We start from the raw sequence: 16,774 nt of genomic DNA, 5'->3' as shown, positions 1-16,774 counted from the left end.
GAATTATTTGACAAATTCTTGAAGTACCGAAAAAAACCCTGAATGAGCAATTTTATATTATCGTGAGAAGCTAAAGTAGAAGCCAATTAAAGAAACTTGTGGATTTGACAAATATTTCGCAGTAAATACCTCGCAACTTGTTCCTTCATATCCTTCCGGGCAAGAACAAAATTCTATTAAAGCGGGTTTTATGCCAGAACTTTCTGCAGTTTCCATAACAACATCGCTTAACGAAGATTTAAGTGTTGGAATCGACGGTGTAGCCCTTATTAAAATGTGATCAATATTTGCTAAAACCGTCATTATATCAGTTTTTGAAGCTGGGTATGGCGAGCTGTACGTATCTTGCCTGTACCATTGGTTATTAGCAGTTAAGCGTATGGCAAAATTTTTTAAATTTTCTCCTCCAGGTGGACGAGACCAATAAATTATTACACCATTTCCCATTAAGATGACATCTTTCCCCGGTTCAAAATGTCCATTGCTCTCAACCTCTAATTTAAATTCTAAATTCCCGCCGTAAGACTTTATTTGATCTCCTAATAGACGACCAGATAAACTCCAATATTTTTGTGTGTAAGATGGTGTTAAATATGTAAAAAGATTATGCACTATATCGAAATCTAAGTTGTCTTCATCTACAAGCATACCATCAGCATCACTTATAATAGGCTTGTTACTAATGAAATCAAAAGGTATAAATTCTTTATAAAAATTGGCTTGAGTGCAGAAGGACGTTACTCCAGAACAAAAACATTCTTCACAACCGAAGGGGTTGGAGTGATCTAAATTAAATGTACCCGAGCGGCATCTATCACAAGTTTCTCCTTCCACGTTAGGTTTACAATGGCAATAATTATTTTCACAATTTAACACTCCCCTTTCATCACATCGATCGCATAATGAATGATCGCTACCTAAGGGTACGCAATCATGTGGCGTTCCTATAGTTGAATTACCTTCATACCCAGGTAAACATTGATCACATTGCGGGCCAATTGTGTTATCCCGGCAATTCTGAAATTAAATATTGTTCATGTGTATAATTAAGTTTTATTTTATTGTTCAATATCCTTACAATACAAATACCGCTTTCGGGGTCGCATTCATTTGAGTGGCCATTACACTCACAAAGTTCGCATATTCCTAAATAAAGACCATGCTCTTGAGACCGTTTGTAGCCCGGAGCACAATCTTCACAAGATAGGCCGGTATACCCAGAAGGACATACGCATTGTTCAACTTCAACTGCTCTATTTTGTCCAGTATTTGATCTTATTGCGGTGTCCATACTAACTTGTATGAGCGCAGCTTCTTGTGTAACCGTAGTGTACGTGGCTTTGATGTAAATTGCTTCTATATCTGCTAATGCCATTAATAAATGTTCCCTATTAACAAGCACTCCATCATTCCTTTGCCAAGAATTTTCGACAATGGGAATTGTATATGTGTACGCAACACTCGGAGATATTTCGTTCTTATTATAATGCAAGATAACAATATCATTTTGACTCTTGATAACTACATCAGGGGCTACATTTCTGGATCTTTGTCCTCCAGGCAATGGACTAAATCTAACGGTGTAATTTAGTACCCCCCCATAGGCAGTTACTTTGTCTCCAAGGAACTTAGATGGTAAGCTCCAATAAAGTACGTCAGATGTATCAGATGCTCCGCGAAATATCAATTGATCATTTGTTTCTCTTATTTCGAATGATTCTGGTTTATCGTTTTCATAGTCATTAACTAAAGTAAATCCGTGAGATCCCCTTGTGTTTGAAAAACTTGAACGAATTGTGTCTCTATAATAATTACTACTTGAACAAGTTTGTGAAACGCCCATACAAAAGCATTCAATACAACCACTGTGTGAATACGAATTTAGGTGGAAGGAATTTGTCGCGCACATGTCACATTTTGGTCCAATCACGCTAGACTTGCACTCACAAGTTCCATTTGAACGAATTCTTTGCGTTCCATCAGTATGGCACTCATTTGAAGGTCGTGCTTGACAGTAGCTACCCGGTTGCATAGGGTTGCCTTCATAACCTGGAGCACATTGCTGACATCTATGTCCTGTATAGCCAATCTGACAGTTACAAATTGGTTCTCCATCTGGTCCTGAAACACATCCAGTTGCAAAGTTGTTTGCGGCATTTGTTAGTGGACATGGACACGGTTTACATGCAATTCCGTGACTTGGATCTCCATATTGTCCTTGTGGACATAATTCTATTACGTGAGGGATGCAACGTCCGAGCCACGGACCGCTTCTTTGTCTTACATATCCTGGAGCACAACGTTCACATGAGTAGCCCATATATCCAGTTGGGCACGTGCACTCTTCAACTAAAGATGCAGAACCTAGGCCCCTATCATCAACTGCAGCTGAATCAATTGTAATATGAGTCAACTCTACTTCACGCTCCGTAGCATCAATGTATTCTAAACGAATCAATATTCTTTCAACTTCAGCTAGTACCATCATGATTTCACTACGTGTAGCTAAACGTCCATCTGGCTTTTCCCACTGACCTTGAGCAAACTGAACATTATACTGCGTTTGACCATTGCTGATTGGTGGTTGGAGAGATTTATGTGCTAAACTATATCCGTTACCAATTATTATGACATCAGGAGCTGAAATTGTTCTTCCATGGCCATAGTAGGTTAAAGTATATTTTATGAATCCACCGTAAGATTTTAACTGGTTTCCTGAATAATCGGAGGGAAGTTCTAAATATGGTATTTGGCGCCTTGAGAAAGGAACGTTTGATACACGAAATTGAACACCATGTCTAGTTTTTATTAAATTATGCCCCTCATACTCGCCAATTTGAATACCAGAAGGAGTGGGCTCCACGCCTACTACTTTATGTGAAGTAATCGGAGGAGGCAGCGCGTAAATGTATAAATCAGCACTCTTACATTGATTTGAAATACCAAAACAGAAACAGCTAATACATTCGTCTTTCCGAACAGCTAAATTGTTAAATGTTCCAGCTGGGCAAATATCTTCAGAATCTCGAATAACCGTAACGATTGTGTCAGGAGTAACAAATATGCCACCTTTGGTATTTATAATTTCACAAGAGTATGCTCCACTATCTTGAGTTTGCATGTTTGGGCAGTAAAGGTTCCCCAAACCGTTTTGACTAGTTGATTCACATTTTTCTGGCACATGACCCCAATTTAAACGCCACACTATTAGTGGAACAGGAACTCCTACAGCTCGACAAGAAATGTTCAATGCAGTTCCTGGGTATAAATCTACTCTTGGAGGTGGTGGACTTATCACTGCAGGAGCAACTGTTTAAAATTATAAGAGGTTATTTTATAAAAATGTTTGAAATATTATTAGAGAAAAAAAAACTAACCACAGCCAACCTCATCGGTTCCATCTCGACAATCATTAGTTCCATCACAATGGAACGATTTTGGAATACAGTGACCACTGCGGCATTGAAATTCATCATGTCGACATGGAGCATCGCTTGGATTAGGATCACAGCTTTCTTCATCTGAGTTATCACCACAGTCATTTTCGCCGTCACAACGCCATATTCGATCCACACATTTAGAATTCTTACACCTAAACTGGTTTGGACTACATTTACGACCATGACTACAACTGTGTTCATCTGAACCGTCTGAACAATGCGGTATGCCGTCGCAAATACGGTTTTTATCTATACATTCTCCATTCATACAAGTAGCTTCATGATATCCACATGCTGATGGAGGTCGATCCAAAATTGGATTGTCTATTTAAAAGTGAATAAAAAATATGTTACTTAAATTTTGTAATTAAATTATAATTGTTCATAATTACGAAATTACCAATGAGAATGAAATTTCCAAATCAATTTATTTGGAAGCATTAAGAGTTAAAAATTAAGTTAAAAAATATTAGAATCAATACTAAATTAAAATTATACCTAAGCCAAAAAACTCAAAGCCGATATGCGGCACAGTCCCATACTTAATTTTTGTGGAAGGCTTTTCATACTTATGCCTTCCCCAAGCTGCATTGATCGAGGAAAAAAGCTTGTGGTCTTAATTTTCTTATATCAAATTTTAGTGTACTAAATCAAAATAAATAACTTACATTTCTCGACTGTGAGGCTGACACTAACACTCTGTCCTCTAGTAAATGCGGGATATCCTACAGCTTCACAAACATATTCCCCAGAATCTTCTACCTAAAAGTGTTTTCACAAATAAAAAAAATATTTTGTTTTCGTTTTAAAATTACCCGTATATTTGGAATTTCCAAACGACCGTTTTTGTCAGTAAAACCACGTGGCAAAGGTCGACCGCCCGGTCTGGACCATTTCACTTTGGCTCTGGAAGGACCTTCATCACGACAACGAAATACAACCTCACGACCTTATAAAAATTAATATTAGGTCAATAAATGTACAAAGCTATTTTTTTTAACATAAGTTTTCTTATATAATCTATGTTTCTTAAATTCATAACAAATTTTGTTGTGTATAATAATTGCGCAATAATTATAATATAAAAGAGGTTATGTGTGCTAATTTATGAAAATAAGAAGACATTCATTTTTATTTTACTTATTCAAATCATAAAGGAATTTGCTATATACATTGTACATATGTACATATATGTTTGTGAGTTCAAAAATGATGAATAAAATTTTGTAAATTAAATTACTGTAAATTATTGAACTTAAGTAATTTTTGTCTATGTGTGAAAATACTGTTATGTAAGATACATATTATACAATATGTATACAAAAAAAAACATTAATGCGAAAAGTGCGAAATTTCTAAAATTTACTAATTTGTATCATTAAGGCATACACATATATTATTGTTGTTATTATGTTTAACTTACCCTCCCTAATGTATCCTTTGTTAACAACATGATTTTAAGAATAAAAAATATATATATAATATATATGTATGAAGTATTGTAATGCGTAAATTATTTTATTAAATAGATTAAAAATAAGAAATAAATTACAATTAAATAATATTAAAAAAATAATTGCTAAAAAATTATTGGTCTCAATTAAATTTTATTTTTAAAAATTTATTTTTAAAATGTGTCTTATAGATAAGTTTTAAAATTCAAAGCACGATTTATTCAATTTTATTAATTTATACCTAATGTTAATAATTACATATAATACGTATATGTTATGTAATTAATAAAGTTCAAAATTTTGATAAACAAAATAATAATAATAACGCTTATACAAAGTATTCGCTAGGTTTATTGTGTCTTATTCCTTTCTAACTTAGCTTTGGTATGAACTTAATGTTTATTGATACTCGAGATTAGCTCATTTTCAATTTTTTTTTGCTGTTTTGAATAGCTTCGCCAGCTCCTTGGAGTGTCGCAAATATTCAATGCTCGGGGCGTATCAAATGGGGTTTAAAAGAATTTTTTTTTTATGTTAGGTGTTAAAAATGATCGGAAGACAAAAATAAGCGGACCCAGCCTGTCATCAGATATATCAATCGTGGGGGACAAACCCAACTTAAAACTTAACTCACTTACTTGGGGGACACCCAGATCATTATGAATGTCACTATTGCGCACATACCAATGAGCACCCACCATATTACGAAGGACCTTATTCTGGAAAGTTTGTATTTGTTTGATATGTGTTAGCTTGGCACAACCACATAGCTGCAAGCCATATGTGCATATAGACTATATCATTTGGTTATGTCAACACCTTATTGTACGTTGACAATCCAGACCCGGACCTAGGAGCCAATAGTTTTCTCTATATTTCTTTTCTTCTTTACATGTTCTTTCTATCTGAACTTGACATCCAAAGTCATACCTAAATATTTCGCCGTGTTTTGGATTGATACTTTAGCACCATTCAAACTCAATTGTGGGGGGTTCACTAAATTTTGATTTGTGAAATTCACATGTAAAAATTTACTTTTTTTATTTGTACATACATGTGAATTTTATTGTTACTTGCTTCCTGTAACTTTTTTGTCGATTCTTCAACAATTGATTCCACTGCATCGTCGTAATGCCTGATTAATTCTGAAAATCGCTTGTATAAAGCCCGTATAATATAGGATATTTTTTGTAGAACACCGCCTTGAGGCACACCAGACAAGACTCGTTGTCTTTTTTGATTCGGAAGAGTCGGTCAGATAAATACGATTCAAGTAACTCTACGAATTACAAAAGTATCAATTTTTTAAGTTCAAATAATATCCCGTCGAGTCAAACTTTGTCAACGCCTGTGCCACGTCCAGAAATATTGTCGAACATAATTGCCTTTCCTTTGACGCCTTTTCAACAATATTTGTTATTATGTGTTAAGTACACAGGATAACAAATATCAATTATTGTATGTCGAATATAAACAAATACATCCATTGTTGCATGCTTTGTTCTAAAATCAAACTGACGGTTTGGAATCAATTACTTATATTCTTTTATAAGTTATACTTATCTTGTTAACAACAATTTTTCAAAAAGTTTTGATATCATTAGCAGTAGAGAAATCGGTCTGTATGACTTTGCCTCATTCAAAGGTTTTCCCGGTTTTCCTATTATAATAACTTCCGCTACCTCTCAAGTTCTAGGAACATACTTCAGATTAACTGCTGTATTTATCAATTTTTCCAAAAATGTCATAGCTTTACTCGGCAACGCTCTTAATATCTTAGCAGTAATGAGATCAAAACCTGGGGCCTTATTCGGTTTAAGCGACTTCATCGCTTGGCAAATTTCTTTTTCATAAAAAAAAGTCAAGATTGCTTTCATCCATAAAAAATCTTCTACAAAAGAAATACTAGAAATCAGTTCATTTGGTTGAAAAATTCCTTACAAGTGATCAGCAAATAGTTCAACTTTATTTCTGTTGGTTTTTTCAGTGGGGGGATTTGCTTTATCGGCTTCTTAGTACTCTTCGTTGCTTTCCACAACGAATAATTCGTTTCTTTTTTGCCGACAAGCCCTTTATATAATTCTCATATGACAAGGATTTAAAATTTTTTATTTTTCTTTTGAGTGTTTGAGAAAGTCTATTCACAATCATTTTATGGTGTTTGTCTTTAGGATAATTGCTTGATACAGGTTTCAATTCAGAGAATCTTGTATTTTTCCCCGGCAGCTTTTTGTATCAATTTGATAAAATTTCTAGTTGATCTGGGTGACGCGACTCTTGCCATTTATACGTCAAAAGATTTGCTGAAATCCTTCTTGCTTAGTTCTGATGACTTTCCTTAGTTCTCTACCTCTAGTTGAGGTTATTCTAGAGCCCCAACCCACATGTTTGCCATTATAGTCACCTCCCAGTAAGAATCGGTTTCCTCTCCCGCATGGCAGACACTTAAAAATATCCTTGTATTTTTAAGTGACTGCTATGCGCGAGAAGATACTTAAAAATATTCTTGTGATCTTATGTAACATAAACATCCCGGTGGCAATATACTGAACCAATTCTGAAGTCCTGCCTGATAGACTCAATTTTAACCACAACAAGTTGAACCTCCTCAGTATCTATTTTGGATTCCTTATCATGTTTTATAGTTTCCCTAATTAAAATAGCGCTACCTCCTCTTGAATAGTTACCAGGGAGAATTGCCCTATTTGTAACCCAATACATCCCCAAGTCCTTCTTTACTGACATTTTTCAGAAATCGCCTCGTGGTTGCTAGATACTCGTTATTGTATCTATTCTCCATAGTAGTTCGTCTCATTGAGATTTCGTCATTTCTTTGTAGCATGTCTTGCATTATTTGCATTATGCAAACGTCAATTTCTTTAGGGTTTTGCATTGTATTTTTGCGAATTTCTTTATTATTCATGTCTTTCTTAGGTCTTCTATCTATATAATTTTTTTCCATTTTTGAAGCTTGTGAGTATGTAACACAATTTTTTACCTTATTTGATGTAAAAGCATTAATCGTTTTTGTTAAAAATAAGTTACATTCTGCCGTCATATGATTACCAGCATATTTAATACATTTAGCCCCTGTTTGGCAAATTCTGCGTGTATGACCGAAACTTTGGCTTCTTTTGCATTGCGGGATGGATCCATTATTTCTAAGAGGCTCAACTTTTACTTAGATGTGTTAAAGGTATTCTATTTTATATATTTTAAATAGTAAGGACAACTTTTAAATACTATTCACATCATTTTCTTTTATTTTTCTAATTGTATTTATGGTATCTACGCATTAAAATCTCCTTTGGATAAGTTCACTTTTAATATCCCGTGGCTTACATGATGATGTAGGTTTCTAATCGTTCCTTTAATTGGCCTCTTCAATTTATTTTCATATGTATGCCATTCCAATTTGGCATATTAACAGCTTTAATTAATTGTCTATATTCTTTTAATATTCAAACTTTTAATTTTCTTTATAATTTTAAGTTTTAGTTGATCATTGTTGATAATGTTTACCTTCACGTCAATACTTTTCTCTTTGAGGATCCTTATTAACTGCGTGTAATTAGTTATATTACTCATTGTTATCGCCGGAGGTTTATATTTTTTAAGCTGATCATTTTTGTTTGGTAAAGATTTCTATAATTTTTTCTGGTCCACTTCTGGTGAACTCCAAGCTTTTTTCTTCTCTTAGCTTTCCTTGAGCTCTTGTCAAGCGGGTTTATTAATTTCGCTAGTTGATTTTTTTTTTTGACTGATGACACTTCTCTGAACGTCTTCAACATTCAGCCAAACCCTCGCCAACAGCCGTGGCATCTGCCGACACTTTAGTAGATATCCCTACCACATTTAAATTCTTATTATGGGACATTTCATATTTGTTTATAACTTATGTAGCTATTAACCCAGCCAGGGCTTCTTCCACTACCTTCTCTCTGGGGTCAGACACAGACAAGGAAGTCGTCCATTCTGGATCAGACGCGCCTGAATTTTGTCCGGATTTTATTGGACTCGTACCACAAGCATGCCTGCTGTGGGTATTTCTACTCCTCAACCCACCGGTTGAGGTAAAATTAATTAAATTGATATTTTTTAAGTTTTAAAGTCATGGAATTCCGGATGTTGGAAAAATTATAGTCAATGTGTGTGGCTACTGTTCCTGAGCAAGGTTTTACTTTAAGCTTTAACAATCCTATTTAATCCAATATCTTTCTTACTGAAAAATGAAGGTACATCTAATGTTAAAAAATGCAAAAAACAAAAAACTCGATATGTACTTTTGCCCAGGAACCTATTCTTTTATACAAAAGAACGTTGATTTTATATAAAACTTAAAAAAAATTAACGTTGACTTTGAAAAAACCTGCTTAGAAGGTTTTTTGAAATGGAGTTTTTTGAAACCAAAAGCGAACACCCTGTATAATATGTATGTATACTCTGTATAATTTTCCTATTTTTTTTGTACAGTTTAATTTATTCGCAGCAAATAATTAAAAATTTTAATTTAAAGTAAATAATACGAATGCATTAGTATAGTATAAATTCATTCGTAAAGTAATGAAACAATTCATTGTAAGAAAATAAACCGTTTTATTATTTTCTTAAATTTTGAGCAGTATAAGGGATTTTATTTGAACAATGGTTGTATTACCTACAGTTATAAAAGTACTTTAACTACGTATGTAAAAAAATATATTTTAATATATTTTGCGATACAGCAGGCATTGGCTTTAATATTTTAAAATAAGTAGCTCTTCAAATACCATTTACTTTATTACAAACAACGAAAAAAAAGTTGACTAAATAAATATAAATTAAATTAAAAATAATGTATTTTGTATCTATAAAAACGAAAATTGTATACTCACTTTCCTTGATAATTTGGCTGCTTGGATATGTTTTTATATTTAACTGGGGATCTGATGGTGGTAAATGTGCTGAAAGTATAGGTAAATGTTTAAATATTTCATACAAGATTTAAATACAATTAGTTGATGTTAATAAAAATGATGTTCGAACATAATATTCTCACAATTATTAGTTCCAAAAAAGTTTAAATTCAGTTAAAGGTTAGTCAAAATGATGTTTGAATTTGAGATTGTAGTTTGGATTATCTTGCAGACCCCAAACACATGTTTTTATGTAAAATTTGTGTGAGAAAAAACCATTACCCAATAAAAAATTTCATTTAATTTTTAAATAACTAAGTGAATTATTAAGTTTAAAAAGCAATATTCATATATATTGTAGCAAAAGATTATTCTGGCATTAATTGAAGGATAACAGAAGCACCAACCAACTTACGATTTATTTCATTAGCTGTTTCGCAATAAATTTCGTCGCTTCCGTCTTGGGGACAATCAACGCGTCCATTACATTTTAGGTCTAATGAAATGCACTGTCCATTTTCACATCGAAAAGTATCAATTGGACAAAATTTGTTTCGGTGTTGATCATTTACATGGAGATCTTTTAGATCAACAAATATTTGTATTAATTAATAATAATCTATTACAATATTGTATATACGTATGTATTGTAATGATTGTTATATGTATATAGCATTAATGTCTAGATATTATGAAAAACAATATATAATATCGAGATATTAATACTTACATTATACTTAAAAGGTTCCTTTTTAAAATTAAATACATATGTAGGTATAAAAAACATTTCTTTTTTTTACTTATTAAAAATACTTACGACAACCGCGTTCATCTGAATAATCATCACAATCATGCCGCCCATCACATCTTGAATGGGAATTAATGCATTGACCATTTTCACATCGCCACTGATAGGATTGACATCCATAATATGGACAGCCTTCTTCATCAGCTCCGTCGGGACATTCTGATCTTCCATCGCATTGGCGTGCACAAATACCATTACTGCATGTAAATTGATCCGATCCGCAGCCTATGCATAAATAAAATATTTTAAATTATGAAATGTAGAATATATCTACGCATGTAAATATGCATGTAACCTTAATTAAAACAAAGTAAAAACTACGGCTACAATTAACCTCAAGTCGTATATATTTTTCATGCACAAAAATAAAGAAAAAAAGTACTGTATGATAAGGGTTATTAATCGATAAAATTGATGATATGAAAAAAAACAATCGATAATTCTTAATAATTAATGCCATATATAAGTATATCTATCAGGGCACCAAGCTGAGAGAGTAAATCAATCATAAATAATTTCCAAATTTATATGAATATCATACGATTGTTGAAATTTTTTTGTGAACGAAATTAGCTAATATTTTATAATATGCCGATTTTTCATATTATTTCAATATTTATCCTTCAAATTTTAGAAAAATCGGTTGAGAAATTCGCTAAAAAACGTTAAAAGAGGTTTGAAAAAACCCTAAAATTATATAATAGAAGTAATATTTTGTTATATAGTAAAAATGTTTTATTATACAAAACAAGTTTGACTAGCAGAACATATATATATATATATATATATATATATTATGTATGTTACATAATCTCTGTCGATACATTCGTATTTTTAAATAAAAAACAATCCTCTATAGATCTTTGCATAGATGTTTTATTTTTCTCGTAAATGTTCTTATATTTTAACACAATTTCAAACATTAATTGTAACGTTTTGTGATCTATCTAAATTTTGAAATATTTCAATCGCTGAAGTAATGCTTTTTTTAATAGAAGTTTTATGAACTTGTTAATTAAAAAATAATATTATATGTAGTAAATGAGCTATTTTAAATGTAAAAAAAGTAAGAAATAAAAGCTACGTTAAGCGACGTAAAAAAACGTTAAGTAAGGATATGGTTTGAAAAATAAAAACTACATTAAGTGAAATTACGTATAGTAGGCGCAAATGTTATGGAAGGCTTACCTGTATACGTTAATGTAACCAATAACAACAAAATATTATTTCTACGCTATGATTTTTTTCAAACTTGGAATATTTTTATAGCATATAAACAAAATTTTTAATAATACTTTTTAACTTAGGTATTCTACGATTTTTGAACGTGTTTTTTTTTTATCAAACATCCTATTTTTGCAGATTTCATAGTTTTGATTTTTCGAACATAATTTGTATTAATTCTGAGTTTAATTCAATATCAATTATTGAAATTATTCAATATTTGTATATATATATATATATATATATATATATATATAGAGATATATATATATATATATATATATATATATATATATATATATATAAATGTATATATATATATATTATGTATATATATATATTATATATACTTAATTCAATATCAATTTCAATGTATATATATTATATATACTTAATTCAATATCAGAGTTTAATTCAATATCAATTATTGAAATTATTCAATATTTGTATATATATATTATGTATATATATATATTATATATATATATATATTTTATGTATATATATTCAATTTATAATTTTTTATTCGCAATTTAACTTAGTACTCGATGGGGTTTTGTAAAGTTAAGGAAATGTATTTTTCAAAACAATCTGATGTGGTACGAAGCCTATGTGTAAAATGTCAAGTTGACTTGTTCAATATTTTTTTAAAAATGATCAAAAATTTGCAATCGGGCTGCAAAAAAGTCCAGTTCTCGAGACCTGACATATCATAAAAGTTGATCAATCCTTGACAAAGTCAAAATAAACTCAAATATAAATATCAAATATCAATATTGTAGATATGCGAAAGTTAGTGCCATCACATCACTTCCCTTATTGTGTCGGAAAATAATTTCAGCTTGCAAGCCTGATACTTATACATGCATATGGTATCACAATTAATTTAAATTTAAAATTTTAGTAGGGAGTTGACTATGCTACGTATTTTACAATCAACCTTTGAAACTAAAAATATTAGAAAATACAAACAATGTAAATACATCATAATATGTGTTTTTCTACATACATATGTACATAAAAATTTTTGCACAAAAAAGTTGCTATTTAGATACTCGTATATTTTCAAGATTTAATACAAGATATTTATATATAATTCAAGATTCAATCCGAGTTTGATGAAAATTATATATATAAACACTGTTTAACATTAAATTTTGTCTGATGGCCAATAAAAAAATTTTTCTCGCCTCATCAGATTTACTTTTCAAATTCTAAAATTTTAAAATTAAAATTTTAGAATTTTTTAGAATTTTGAAAAGTGATTAGCTAGTTTTTATTTTATTTACAATTTTGAAATTAATACAAAAAAAATAAAAGATTTTGACGTAAAACCAGAACTCCCTCAGTTTATTTCAGTTTAGTACTGATATGTAAACAGTCACCAGACTTTTCCATAGATTTAATCTTTCATTTTGTTGTTTATGCAAAGGGCAACTTATATTTTTTTCAACAAGAATAATATTTGATTGAAAAAAAAAATTTAACAAGTTTTTGAAAAAAGTTATTTGCAGAGAAAATAAATTATCCCATTTAAAAAAATAACTTTCGATTTTCAATGTAATAATATAAAGAATGAAACGAATAAGAGAATCATAATGAAAAACTAAAATTGAATTTAAAAGGGAAATACTTGTAGATATGTATGTATTTAATTTTACGAACAAAAATTTGGAACTAGTTTATAAGAAGGATAAAATTTCTTGAAATCTACTAATGATTAAACGTTAATTAACAAAATGAAATAAAAATAACTCAAATTTATTTTAATTTAAGTAAATTACTTGTATGTACGTATACCCTACACTCAGAATTTCAGTTAACATTTAATGCAAATATTTTCGGCTGGTTGATAAAATAATTATCACGAAAATTCTTTAGAAGAAATGTCTATTTAAATATGTATGTATAGGTAAAACTTTGTATTCACACGGATTGACTAGGATTTCGCAATTTATGGCTTCTATACTTAATACGCATACATGCTAATAAGTTTTGTTATCTACATGTTCAAATGAATTTTGAAAAATTTTGATATAAAACTCTGTCAGTTTTACAGTTTATACAGTTCTCTTTTAAGATGCGATTCTCAATCATATTTATAGAAGGTGTTTTGCAAAAGCTGGCAAATAGTTTCAGGTGATTCATAATGATTCTTTGATCGACTTCCAGTAAAAAATGGAAGGGGAGAGGGCAGATATACCTGTTTTGTAGCTACAGCCTATTAAAAAAAGGTATCAGATTTTTCCTGCATTTTATATGAGAATGCTTATAATTTCGGAACCATGCAATATAGAGTAACTATCAGATCACTCTTTATAGTTTTTACAATTCCATAGTTTTGGAGATAAAGTTCGTCAAAGTCTTAATTTTTTTTTTAATTTGTTTTAAAAAACTTGAAATTTCTCGAAAATTTTTAGTACTTTTTTTTTTTTTTTTTTTTTGTTGTATTACCATGAGAGCTTAAAATTAACCTATATAACATTTTCCTTTACCCCATAGTTTTGCCAGTAAAACGTGTTTCAAAAACGTTTGAAAAATGCATATTATTATTTCTGTATAACAAATGTTTAAATACATGTGGCTACATGTGTAAGCGAATCGAAGTGATACATATATAATTTAAAAAAAACTAATGTTATAAAAGGTTATTTGACTTTAATTTCATTAGGCTGTACTTTTTTGCAGCATGAATTTCGTAGTCTAAGATATGTGCATACGTATGACAGAAATAAGTAATTTTTCAGATGAAAAAATGGTTAATTCGATTTCTGAGTGTAGAATATAATTCGCATGTTCTTCGAAGGACTAATAAATGTTAAAAACAAAATTTGTTTTAAAAATATTATTAACCAAAACAATTTTGTTCATCAGAAAAATCTTTGCAATCGTAAAAGCCATCACATCGTTGTGTCTTGTTAATACAATACAGATGGTCAAAGCAATCTAATTCATTTTCCTTGCAAGGACCTTCAGCATTTCCATTGCATGTATATTTCAATATTATTTGTAATATAACGTTGATGTATGAAATAACGTAAGGATTATCAAAACAAAATTATCAAATATTTAGAATTTGGTTAATTATAATTAAAAAAAAAATCTTACAATAAAGAAAACTAAAATATTATGAAAAATTTTTTTAAATAATCCAATGTGATACACAAATTTATTTTATATGAATAATTTTCTGCGATTAATTTTAATTTCTTAAAGGGTTTTTCTCAGAAAATTAAGTGCTCTTAAATTACCGGATATGATAGTGCCAATAATATTATATCTATAATAAAATTTTAAGATAGTTTTACAAAGCGTAATAATTTTAATTCGGTGAAAAACATATGACAAATTTTTATATTTTCAAGTTTTTCTAATCAACTATTAATTATTGTAGTAAATTATAAGTACATTTTGTTATAGTACACTATAATTTAAATTGCATAATGTGTTTTACCGTATTAAATATATTTAATATTCATTAAAATACAGCACATAAATAATTTTGCACGAATAACTTACAATCCCTTTCGTCAGATCCATCATCGCAATCATTAGTTCCATCGCATTTTTCTCTATATTTGTAACATTTACCATTGTTTACGCATGTAAGTTCTGGGCAGGGATATCGAGTCGGTACATCGATTGGACTTGATGTTGTTGTTACATTTGTTTGACAATCTGTCTCGTCTCTTTTATCCATACAATGAAATATACCATCGCAACGAAAGTAATACGGAAAACAATTATGATCACAATAAAATTCTTCTGCTCCGCAATCATCTGGAGTTGTATGTGGAGCTATAGAAAAGAGTTAAGGAGCCATTAGAAAGTTATTTAAAACTAGAAATAAAATATGTACGTACACAAACGTACAAGTTTATATAATATTTAAAAAACAAAATTTTAATAGAAATTTTTACTTAATATGTTTCAAAACGTTTATTTCAATTTACATTACATATATACGCACATATACATATATGTATGTAAAGTACCCTTTCAAAAAATTATTAATAGAGAGTATAAGTAAACGATATTTAAAAAAGTGGTATAGAAATTAATGACAGAAACTTCATTAATTTTCTAATTTTGAAAATTCAAAATTTCGTAAATTTTACTTAATTTTGTGTTTAATTAAAAAAAAATCAGGTTTTGATAAACAGAAACAAATTTTGAGGAATCGTATGTAAATAGAAGTGAAAACATATAAACACAAAATTCAAATTCTGATTTTTGTTGCGCTTCTAAAAAGAGTTCAGAACTTTAATAAACTGCATGTAATAATTTTTATCAATATCTAAGTCCATACTTAGTGTTGGCACGTTCTTACAAGCTTCGAGCAATTTTTAAAAATATTCAAAAAAATGAATTTTTGTATTAATAAGGAGAACAAAGTTTATATAATGAAAAGTAAACAATATTTTATTGCAAAAATCTATGCTTGCTTTTGTTTCTAAAATCGTATTAAATTATTTTATTAATGATGTTGTACTTTGAAATATTCATTAATGTTGTCTAAAATAGGAATGAAGTTTCGTGCTTTATTGTCACAAATAAATGTTAAATTAATTAATTTGAAATCTTTGAAACAATACTTTCCATATTACATACATCTTAGAGCTGTTTATATGTACGAATATGTAATCTTAGTAAAAATATCTTTTTTATTAATTCATTTTTTACCTACCAGTTTTTTATATTTGCTCATTATGATATTTAAAAATTTCGATAAATTATTTTAAATTAAAAATTACTTAAATTATTGTTAGAAATGTACCATTTATAACATCTTATTGCAATTGCTTAATTATAACTAAAAGCTAAAACAACATTTAAACTTAAATTATATAAGTAGCAAAACAGATATTTAAAAATTTAAACAGACAAACAAAGAAACATGAGTGAAACACAATGTACCTTATAAAAAAAAAGCACATCACTTGAATATTATAA

The 16,774-nt window shown here is 29.8% G+C and overlaps 1 protein-coding gene across 29 annotated transcripts in view; it reads right to left on the bottom strand.

The window, feature by feature from the left end:
* Positions 1-16,774, bottom strand: part of LOC129607630 (basement membrane-specific heparan sulfate proteoglycan core protein) — a 132,706-nt gene that overhangs the window by 25,475 nt on the left and 90,457 nt on the right. For 25 of the 29 annotated variants that reach the window (XM_055518733.1, XM_055518724.1, XM_055518735.1 and 22 more), the window contains 10 exons: positions 15,341-15,619; positions 10,607-10,822; positions 10,205-10,369; positions 9,769-9,837; positions 4,864-4,878; positions 4,256-4,389; positions 4,109-4,202; positions 3,378-3,764; positions 1,079-3,309; positions 130-1,017 (listed from right to left, as the gene is read on the bottom strand). In XM_055518733.1, the coding sequence (XP_055374708.1) occupies positions 130-1,017; positions 1,079-3,309; positions 3,378-3,764; positions 4,109-4,202; positions 4,256-4,389; positions 4,864-4,878; positions 9,769-9,837; positions 10,205-10,369; positions 10,607-10,822; positions 15,341-15,619 (4,478 nt within the window). The remainder of the gene's footprint in view (positions 1-129; positions 1,018-1,078; positions 3,310-3,377; positions 3,765-4,108; positions 4,203-4,255; positions 4,390-4,863; positions 4,879-9,768; positions 9,838-10,204; positions 10,370-10,606; positions 10,823-15,340; positions 15,620-16,774) is intronic. The other 4 variants (XM_055518725.1, XM_055518755.1, XM_055518730.1 and 1 more) reach the window with 3 other exon arrangements.

This window comes from Condylostylus longicornis, unplaced genomic scaffold (assembly GCF_029603195.1).
Source record: "Condylostylus longicornis isolate FDR11 unplaced genomic scaffold, ASM2960319v2 ptg000028l, whole genome shotgun sequence".
Lineage (NCBI taxonomy): Eukaryota > Metazoa > Arthropoda > Insecta > Diptera > Dolichopodidae > Condylostylus > Condylostylus longicornis.
This window is presented reverse-complemented; position numbering and strand designations above follow the sequence as displayed.